Source organism: Rhea pennata, chromosome 8 (genome assembly GCF_028389875.1).
Source record: "Rhea pennata isolate bPtePen1 chromosome 8, bPtePen1.pri, whole genome shotgun sequence".
NCBI lineage: Eukaryota > Metazoa > Chordata > Aves > Rheiformes > Rheidae > Rhea > Rhea pennata.
The window spans coordinates 37,488,909-37,499,989 of NC_084670.1; the positions used below are offsets into that span (position 1 = coordinate 37,488,909).

At 50.3% G+C, this 11,081-nt stretch overlaps 1 protein-coding gene across 1 annotated transcript; it reads left to right on the forward strand.

Annotated features, from left to right (window-relative positions):
- Positions 1–10,205: 10,205 nt before the first annotated feature.
- LOC134143691 (olfactory receptor 14C36-like) lies at positions 10,206–11,081 on the forward strand (the record flags this gene model as incomplete). Its single annotated transcript, XM_062581925.1, has 1 exon — positions 10,206–11,081. A coding segment is annotated over exon 1 (738 nt), but the record flags the coding sequence as incomplete, so codon positions are not given.

The window sequence follows — 11,081 nt, forward strand, 5'->3', positions numbered from 1 at the left end:
GCTATCAGCACCTGAGGTTCATGGGCTAAAGACCTGAGGGGTCATTAAAATGCAAAATCGCCTAAGGAGCCATGCCTCTTTCCATAATTTTCAGCAGCTTCTCAGTTCTTCTCTGGCTAATTGGGGAGGTTTCACTGAGCATCTGGAAGAGAAAGATGTCTGCTCCTTAACCTTTCTCCAGTTTTCAAATTAAGGGATACCCACCTTCTCCAATTCACACTGACCCACAATGCCTCCTAATGAAGTCCGGATATGTAGAAAAAGCAGTATTTTTGATAAGAGGCAGGTATGGACAACCTTCCTCCCCACCTCCCCAGACCTGCCATTTCTCTCATCTGCCACTGGGGACATTCATCACTCTTGTTAAAATCTGACCTTTCTCCACATAACTCTGTAGCTGAATGCTACAGCTCATGTGCACCAGTTCCCACCTGCTTTCCTTAGAGAATTAGTTGCAAGCAGACACAGAAGGGATTTTCTTAAAACCAACCAAACAAAATTATAATTTGAAACAGTTTAATAAAAGCTGAAAGGCACTCCTCAATTGTATGGCAAGCCCAAGCTGCCTCCAGTGAGGTCCACTGCCCACAAGACATAATGATCCTTGAAATGTTTTTGACTGATGGGTAGGAAAGGATGGACTGAAACACAGCAAAGGAGCTGGCTAAAGAGACAATGAGACTCCTGAAAAATGACACAATCTACAGACTCCCAGAAGCTCGGAGCAGCAACTGGAGAGTTGAGAGGCATCAGAATGGATAAAGAGCAACCAGAAGAGTAAAACTGGGAAACTATGGGAAGTGCATATGCCCAGAGAGTCTGATGCAAGCTGATCAGCTTCACTAAAATACTGTATTTATAAATGGCCTAATTTGCACCAATCTCAGTGTTCCTCAGTTATAGTGATGTCTAAACATCTAGCCACTCTCCCTTTCCATTCCTTGCATGGTCGTGAAGTGCAGCTCCATTTGAGGTGATGACAGGGATGGAAATTATCTGACTCAGTGCCAGACCCTTTCAGTGCAGATGTCTCTGACTAACCCAGCTGTCTGGACTTCCCTTTCTACTCAGTGGAAAGAGAAATGTTGTCCCACAGAGAGGTTTTGAGAGGCTTCTCTTGGTGACCAAGTGATATTCCAGAAAGGTTCCCATAGTTCCTGTCTCACATTTCTCAGCACCACATGGGAAGACAGCTCCACAGGGCACCTCAGGCAGTGATGGCCTCTCTGTGTCTGTAAGGGCCTTTGTGCAAAGTTCTCATCATTGGTTGAAGTGTATTGAAAAAAATAGCTCTTTGCAAGAATGGAAAAAAAAATCTTGCTTTTCAGAATTTTGCATACACACTGGAAATCAGAGATTCCCAATGTCACTGCTCATACCTGCTCTTAATTCATTTAGCAGGATAAAAATTCTGGTTGGACTCCCTCAGCAGCTGGTGGAGGGTACAAGCCTATACTTAGGAAGCAGTACAAAGTCAAACTCCATGACTACATCTACAGCCAACTGCCTGCTGCAGGTCTATATGCTGCTGGGACAGGCGGAACTTCTGAGTCAATTCCCAGTCCTGGTTAAGATGCTGGCCTTGCAGTTGCTCTGTCTCTAGTGGCATCACGAGGAATTTCCAAGCTATATGCCTGATGCTGCCTTATCAGGGACTCACAAAGAGACGTCCTCACAGTCACCACAACAGCCATGTGCCTGTCACAGGAATTGAGGAAAAGTCTGCAAGTAATTCTTGGTAATATCTCCTAACAGGAGGATTACATGGGAGCAGCGATCACGGAGCTGAAGATGGCAGGGCCTCATGTCCCAGGCAGAGAGAGAAGCCTTCCCACAACTCAGAAGTCTGCTCCCTTCCTCAATGCTGAACAGACCCAGCAAATCCTCCACACACTAAAGACAACAAGTACTCTTCTACTTTGTGCACTGACAGTTTGAGAAACGCAGGGAAGGACTCAGGCCAGGGCATCTCAGCTGGGGAAACCAGCAGAGCCAGGATTCAGCAGCTCTTCACCCTGACCTGTGAGCAGGGCTAATGGTGAGTGGAGGACTACTTGCCCATCAGTTTCCAAGGCCCTGGAAAAGCCAAGCAGCTCCCAGGGACAGACCTACTCTGGAAACACCCTCCAGGCTGCTGCCAGGAGGGTCTCAGGGCCAAGCAAAAGGTCTGGAGCAACAGCAACAGTTGGGGCATGGCAGGACACATGGGGACAGCCACTCTCAGAGCACATCGTAAATGGAGTTTTCAGGACAACAGTGAACACGGGGAAAGACCCTGGTGAGGACACAAGCAGTCTGGTCAGATGCTGGCCAGGAGCTTGCAAATGCAGCACTGAGCAGCATGTGGGGATTGTGGTAGCCACAACAGCTCTGTGAAAGGCTTGAAAATGGGTCTCCAGCACCCAACAGAGGCAAAGCTTCCTGCCCCAAACCCTAACAGCCACCCTCACCAAGCTTGTTGGGGGCAGGCTGGCACATCTGGCTTGAAGGGCAGCTCCCCTCTGTCCCAGGTCACTGTGTCCCATGGTCATGGCTCCACCATGGAGCTGGAGCTCCTGAAGGAAAGCAGCCCTGGGGCAGCAACGCTATCTCTGTCCCTGCCCCAGCATCAAGGCACCCACTGGCATCTGGATGCATCCATAGCCCTGCCTCCTCTGCTCATAGTCAGTCTCTCCCCCTCCAGGGTGCTCTCCCCAGGGCTAGACTGGGCTCGGCCCCATCATGTTGCTCCAAAGAACTGAGGAGCCTCAGGGATACGGGGCAGCCAGGGGGAGAGCAGGTCGGGGCCTGCCAGTGCTGGGCAGTGGAGGTGTGGGGCCAGAAGGGGGCTGGGGGAGATGTCCCTGTTGGACTCCTACCAGCACTGCACATCTCGGCTCAGAGAAAAATGGTTGAGGGACTTGTGGGGTGGGGTTGGCACCTCCACCTGCTTCCAAGCTGCTCTCCAATACAGACTGTCCTTTGGGTGCAGAGGTTTGACCCCTTTTTGCAGGAGGACAGAGGCTGTGGCCCTCTGAAGAGAACATCTCTGAGCCCAAAACATGCACTGTCAAGTTGGAAGCATCAAAGGATTCAGAAGGAAGAAAGGTTCTCCCTCAGAAGTAGATGACTTGGGGTTATTACAAGGTGCATCCATTTCCTATATCGGCACTTCTAGCAGGCTCTTGAGAGCCTACAGCATCTGCAGGACATCCAAGCCTGCAAGATAGAGGACCAATTTCCTGTCAGAGCCAGATCTGAAAGGTGTACCCATTCCCAGGGAAAGCTGGCCTTGGATTGCCCCCTGCCAAGAGGTGACAGAGCCAGCACACACGAGCCTTGGGGCTCAGGGCAGCCTCAGCCCCAGGCACACTGGGAACAAGGAACTGAGATGTGGGCTGATGGTCTCAGTCCAGCAGTCCCTCGTCTTGCTAGCCCTCTTGCCCTCAGCTGATCTCTCTAGCTGGAGGGAAAGGATGCTCTTCCAGTCTCGTAACCCAGAACTCCTCTCCAATGTGTCTCTGCTCCTGTGCCTGTCAGTGAGGGACCCCAGTGTGGCCCTGCTGCCTCCTGTTCCCACTCCTTGTCATGGAGCAACTCTGAAGGGCAGTGGTGGGGAGCATGACAGCAATGCCTGTGGCTTGCAGGAAAGTGAGGACATCCCTGTGGCACCAGGAAGACCTTCCTGTGATGTGTCACATCCCACTGTGACCTCAGCTCATGTCATCTGGGGGCTCAGTGGGTCATCACCATGGAGATGGCACAGCCAGAGAAAGAACAGAGGGATTTCCCCTCATGTTCTGGAGAGTAATCACCTCCACTCTCCCCAGTTACTTTCCAAAGCTGCAGGAACATCTCCAGATGGTGCCAAATGCTGTGAAATATTTTAAATGAGGCATTAGAGAGGTCAAGTCTCAAAGATGAGATCAAAGTCATGTGGTACCTCACATGACAGCACAAAGCATGATCAGGTGCTGAGATGCTTTTTGTGAGCCTCAAAACTGGCTTCTCCTATGGGTGGCTGTTTTTGTAGCAGTAGAATACAGGACAATAGGGGACAGGAGGCAGCCTTCCTCCTTGAGGCACCAAAGCAGGCTTTGTTTCTAAAACTCCTCAGTAAGTTTTCTTGGTCTGCAGTACTTAAGATGGAGACAAAATGTCAGAAAAGAGCAAACGCGCTCTTAATACACATCATCCATAGGGCTTTATCTGGGGTGCTGGTTCTTGCCAGTTTCCAAAGTAGTAGGGGAAAACAGGTAGCAAATCTAGGGAAGTTTTCCCATTCTTCTTTAATTTTGCCCAGTTTTGCTTCTGATTGAGCCTGGGGAAAGCAGTTTTCATCTCTGGACCTCTGTTGTTCCTTGGGCTTTTCCATGTCACCCTGGAGCAGTGCTTCTCCCCTGGGTACAGTACCTGACACCCGGCATCCCCACGGTGTCCTGCCTCTCCTGAGAGCCTGTACTGCCTTGGCACCATGGATCTCTCACGACACCCTGGCTCTCTTGGGAGACTGTGCAGCCCTGGCTCCCTGAATCCTCTACATTTTTGACCCTGGGCTTCTGTGGACATGCCCACACACTGCAGTGCTGCTGTCCAGACTCTGGTGCAGAGCTGGAAAGGCAGTGCTGCACCTTCAGACCTGCATTTTGGCTCATTGAGGTGTTTGTGCAGTGACCAGCTCCCAGCTCTGCAGCTGCTGGAATTTGAGAACGTCTCTACAGCCAGCCTTCTTGCTCTTCCTCATCTTTGCATTGTCCCAGGGCAAATCTTACAGAAGGGAGGCTCCATCCCCCTTGAATACCTCAAGTGATCACATAATCACAAATTCACAGAGTGGCTGAGCTTCGAAGGGACCTCCAGAGATCACCTAATCCAACCCCCCTGCTCAAGAGGGGTCACCCAGAGCATGCTAGATAGGATTGTCTCCAGGCGGGCTTTGAATATCTCCGGAGAAGGAGGCTCCACAGCCTCTCTAGGCAACCTCTTCCAGTGCTCTGTCACCCTCACAGCAAAGAGATTGTTCCTCATTTTCAGGTGGAACTTCCTGTGTTTCATTTTGTGCACATTGCCGCTTGTCCTGTCTGTTGGCATCACTGAGAAGATTCCAGCCCCACCCCCTTCACACACCCCTTAAGGTATTTATAGACACTGGTAAGATCCCCTCTCAGTCTTCTCTTCTCCAGGCTAAACAGGCCCAACTATTGCAGCCTTTCCTCATAGGAGAAATGCTCCAGTCCTCTGATCATCTTTGTAGCCCTATGCTGGACTCTCTCCAGTACCTCTATGTCTCTCTTGTACTGGAGAATCCAGAACTGGATGCAGTACTCGAGATGAGGCCTCACCAGAGCTGAGTAGAGGGGCAGGATCACCTCCCTCGACCTGCTGCCAACACTCTTCCTAATGCACCTCAGGATTCCATTGGTCTTCTGGCCAGGAGGGCACATTGCTGGCTCGTAGAGATGGGGCTTTCCAAGTCACTGCAAAAGAAAGGACTCGTTTACTTCTTTGGATTGCTTATTCAGCCCTTGACACTGCCTAGCTGATGCTGTGAGCCCCAGCCCTGAACCATTAGGCCTTTGCCCTGTCTATTTTGTGCCTATGCAAAATCTTCTGTAGGCACCAGGAGCATGGGAAATGTTGCTTTAGAGAGCTTACTTATGCTGTTTCACGTGGTGGAGCTGAAGGCCTGCTGGAGGCTAGTCTAGGATGTGGCCATGCCCCACCTTCCATCCTGCTCCTGGTGTGAGGGTCCAGGAAGGCCTCTAGGGCGAGCAATGGGTTTGATGTGGGTGGGATGGGTTTCCTTCCACGTGCCTGAGTCCTGCAGAGGTTCCTCTAAGCACCCAAGAAAATCTCTCTTCTCTATGGCCTCACATCAAAACTTTTTCAGAGTTTTGTACAGAAACACAGCCAAGATGCCCTAAGAGCAGCACGGCCCACAGCAAGGCCTGGGAGCCCCAGGAGCTGTGTTACTCTTCTATTTACCACACACCCTGATTAAACAGACAATTTTTAACACTGCCTTTCCTGCTCACCAGCTGGACATTGCAACTTTCCATTTTTTCCAGGTTTCCTCCTTTCCATACTCCTAGTGTATTCAGATACCAAGATGCTGCTGTGTATTTCAGGGAGTTTAAGGCTTGCTCCATCTTTCAGTAGTCTGTCCCTTTAGCCAAATCTTTAATCTTGTTTCAATGTATTGCTTCCTATCTGTCCAAAAGATTTCTAGTGAGGCTCTCCCCTGTGGAAAGTGGACCTCATGTGAGACAGCTTGTCCTTAGTATACTGTCCAGGAGTGTGATTATTTTCAATGATAATTAAAATTTTAATGATAAATTAAAATAATTTTTAAATTTATTTAGGGGAGGAAGAACATTTTGAGTTGATTTGTAGCTAGTTATCTAGCTACAAATAAAAGATATTTACAGATAAAGCAGGAGGAAACTGGGGCATATGAGCTGTACTATTCAGTTGCAGGCTTCAGTGGAATAAGGTTAGCTTTTCACAAGAGTGATGTCAGTCCCAGGTGGCTGATGGGAGCAATGGTCGGGTTGGGCAGACGGGGAGGAAGATTGTCCTCACTGGATCTGACCCCCCAGGACACTGCTTTTCCTACATGTCCTGACTTCATTAGGAGACAGTCTGGATGGATCTCAAATATAGAATGTTACTGTCACTTATTCTGAAAACGGAAAAATAACAAACCTATAAAAAAAACCCTTAAAAGTAGAAATACTTTTAATTAGGCAGCCTCTGATCCAGCCACCTTGAGGTCTTCATTAGCCCAGTTCCGGTTCATATCATCCCGGGGTGAGATGAGGTTGAGGGGGAGGAGAGCAAGTAGGGTTTGAGAGTGCAGAGACTAGAGCAGAGTCCTTGGTGTGATGTGCCTCCCATTTATGCAGCACACTTGGATGCAGATGGGATGGAATTTCCCTAAAGGCAGTGGTGGGATTCATTTGTCTGGGCATCAGCAGGAAACCTAAGATGCCCTGGGGCAGTTGTTCAGCAAGCATTCAAAAAGAGCCTGGTTTTCCTCTAGGTCCCATGCTGTATCCGCTAGAAACAAGACCGACACCAGGGGCATCTGACATGGCCCTGCCAGCCTCGTTTCTGTCACTGAATCAAGTGTCTTCCCTGAACTACGCTAACAGTGTGAAAGGAGGGATCTGCCCTTGTCTCAGCTTCATACTGAGTGGAGCTCTCGTAGTACCAGAAGACATCTAGTGTCATTTGAGATGGCCAAGAAAATTCCCCACCTGATCCCCATCTGATGCTCTAGAAGGACACAGGTCTCACCATCACTCTGTCAGAGCAAGCAGACACTGGCACATGCCTTGGACCACCTTTGTCACCAGATGTTTGTGTGTGGGCAGCTGACTCACACCCTCCATCTCCAGTGATTACAACGGGAGCTGAGGCAAGAAGCTCATGTGCAGACATCTCTTTTGTGCTCACTTCAGTTTAGGCAAGGAGAATCTCAGGTCCCATCCATCTGTGGAGTTCGTGGGAGCCATCTGAATGGCACTCCAGCACAAGGGCTTCTAAACGGATACGCGATGCCCAGATTGACTCATCCAAATCAATACCTGAAACATGGGTACATTAACTTTCTAGTCCTAGAGTCCTTTCTAGTCCTGTCTAGTTGAAAGATGGGAACAGGGGCTTCCAGAGTGGGACATTTCCACCTCTTGCAGATAATCATTCTCTGAGGAGACAAACTGCAGTGATGGAGTCTGTCTTCCTTCAGTGCTTAGAGAGGGACCCACTGATGATAATTTTAGTCTACTTCAGGGAACATGTCCCTGGAGGAGGGCGCCCAAGGGACAGAGAAATTCATGCCTTCAGCTGGGTCTCTACTCCAGAGCAGAGCCAGGCTACAAGGACAGAGGGAGCTCGTGGCAACCTGGCAGCACTGCCCAGAGACAGCTGTGTGCAGGAGCAGCTCCTCTGCAAAGAGCAGAAGCGCTCCGGTCACTGCCTGCTGCTGCTAACATGAGATGAGACAAGGCAGAGAGATGTGAAAGGCAGTGTGGAGTGGGAAGAGAGAGGAGAGCTCCTTGTGGGAGAAATCTTCCCAGCCCCTGACACGGTAGGTCTCTGGCTGCAGGGCAATGCTACGGAGGTTCCTGGAGGGGTCTTCTGATAGGATTTTTAATGATCTTTTTTTCTGGAGTATCCAGGGCATATGGCAGGAGGAGGAGATGCTTCAGAATAGGGGTTTGGCTGCAGACTGTCACAGGGACACGGCACCCTTCTTCCTTCTCCCAGGGATACTGCAGCGGTGTGCTGCTGGGGCGTGCACCCAGGTCTGTGCAGGGCAGTGATTCAGAGCAGCATCCCTGCACCCCAAGGTGCTGGGTGCTCAGGGTGGTGACTCTGCCACCTGTGAGGGTCAGAACTCAGCCTGCCCGGGCAGCTCCCAATGGCACTGCAGGGAGAAGCTCTGAATGACAGCACTAACTCTGGCCCAGGCAGGTTCATTTTCCCTTTGAGAGGGTGCAGCATGGGTCAAGGCTGCTCAGAGCTCCAATTCATGCATAGGACATGTTCAAGGGGTCTTGTCAAAAGGAAGAGCAAGAGAAGGGCTACTTGAAAGGGAAGGAGCTTTCACTCTGGTCTCTGTGCTTTTGGTTTTCTCCCTAATTCTGACAGGGAGAAAAAAAGGTGGGTTTTCTGTTTTGGCAGGGAACTGGGACTCACAAGAGTTCACACACAGAGATCAGTAGCTCTGTGAGAAAGCTCAGCAAACCCCTTCGACCCCCAGCTTAGCCTACAGCCAGCATCAGCATCACCCTTGTGGCCTCCCTGGGGTTTACATGACCAGCTCCTAATGAACTGCATGTGCAGACATGCCTCTGGACAGAGCACAGTCCCAGGAGGTTTCTGTAGAACTGAGCACACAGAGGAATGGGGTCTGTGAGCACTGACAGGGAAAAGATGTTGGGACAGAGAAAGGTCTCAGCAGGGACTGCTGCAGGCAGCAGAGATGGGCAGGGAATGAGCAGGAACTGCTAACACAGTGATTATGGGAGGACAGATTTGGGCAAGTCATGCCCACCTGGGTAAGGGGAAGGCTTTCCCAAGACCCCCCTCCCTGTCTCTCTTCTTGCCTCCCTTGGAAGCAGGATCATGGTGCTGCTCCTTGTTTCCTCTCTGGTCTGTGCAGCTCCTGCTCTTCTCTCGGGCTTTCTGGGGTGGATGGGTTTTCAGCTGCAGTTCAGACACCAACACTGTGAGTTGGGCGACAGAGGAATCTGCATGGAAGTGAGGGGTCCACAGCCCCCTTCTAACCTGTTTGGTTCCAGAAATGCTGTCTCTTGGGTTGCAGAATTAGCTGATCCTCCGTTAAGGAGAACCCCTCTGTAGTCTTAATGGTTCTTTGTTTCCCTGTGGTGCTCTGCCAGGCTGAGAGCTGCCCTCCAGAAAGGCAGTGCTGTCCCATAGCATCACTGTGATATCTGAGAGACAAATGGAGAAGGTTCAGAGATGCTGGGAGTACGGAGATGGTGGCAGTATATGGGCAGCTGAAAAGAGCCCTGTGTGTCCTTGGCTAGAAAGGAAGTGTGGAGAGCTCCCTCAGGTGCATGGAGAAAGGGAGGGAAGTTTGGAGACCTGCATTTTGAAAGGAGACACCTCTGCTCTCAGCAGGGTCTGGTTTCCCTTTAAGACAATGTATGAGTGCATATATCCAGCAGCTCAAAGAGGTGGAAGCACAGGACTGCTGGGAATAGGACTAATAGACAGACTAGCTGTCCTCACTCTGCAACAAGGGACAGTGAATCTGTTTTCTCTGGACTCAAAGTAGAAATGCCAAGGATTGGAAAAGAAAATAAAAATATCCCTAAAACTCTGTTCCAAAACCTGCATTCTTTACAATTTGGAATGAAGATGCTGAAAAGCCCTTTTCACACAATTAATGGATTTCAGCTGATAAAAATTGTGATTGTTAGAGCCAGTCACCCCCACTACTCCATTCCCGCTACTGCACAGCAGGACTGACTCCTCTGGTCCCTGTTCCTCACAGCATACTCAGCCAGTGAAAAGTGGAACTCAAGCAAGGGAACTCTACAAAGATGCACTCAGTAAAGAGAGAGGCAGTGTGTGGGTTGTATGAGTACAGTAACATGTGGGAAGTTTTTTGCTTGAAATGTCTAACTTGATGTCTTTTCTCCTTTCGACAGTCCTCCATGTCCAAAGATAGCAAATTGTCCCCCAGTGAATTCCTCCTCCTGGGATTTGCAGACACACGGGAGCTGCAGCTCTTGCACTTCTCACTCTTCCTGGGCATCTACCTGGCTGCCCTCCTGGGCAACAGATTCATCATCACGGCTGTAGCTTGCGACCACCACCTCCACACCCCCATGTACTTCTTCCTGCTGAACCTCTCTGTTCTCGACCTTGGCTCCATCTCCACCACTGTCCCCAAATCCATGGTGAATTCCCTGTGGGACACCAGGGCCATTTCCTACTCAGGATGTGCTGCACAAGTTTTTCTGTTTTTCTTCTTGTTTGGAGGAGAGTATTCTTTCTTCACAGTCATGGCCTATGACTGTTACATTGCCATCTGCACACCCCTGCACTACAGCACACTCATGGACAGCAGAGCCTGTGTCAAAATGGCAGCAGCTGCCTGGGCCAGTGATTTTCTCTATGCTCTCCTGCACACTGCCAACACATTTTCCATATCCCTTTGCCAAGGCAGCACAGTGGACCAGTTCTTCTGTGAGATTCCCCACATCCTCAAGCTCTCCTGCTCTTACTCCTACCTCAGGGAAGCTGGACTTATTGTGGTTAGTTTGTCTTTAGCCTTTGGGTGTTTCGTTTTCATTGTGGTGTCCTACGTGCAGATCTTCACTGCTGTGCTGAGGATCCCCTCTGTGCAGGGCCGGCACAAAGCCTTTGCCATGTGCCTCCCACACCTGGCTGTGGTCTCCCTGTTTGTCAGCTCCGGCCTGTTTGCCTACCTGAAGCCCCCCTCCCTCTCTTCCCCAGCTCTGGATCTGGTGGTGGCTGTTCTGTACTCAGTGCTGCCTCCAGCAGTGAACCCCCTCATCTACAGCATGAGGAACAAGGAGCTCAAGGATGCACTGAGGAAAATG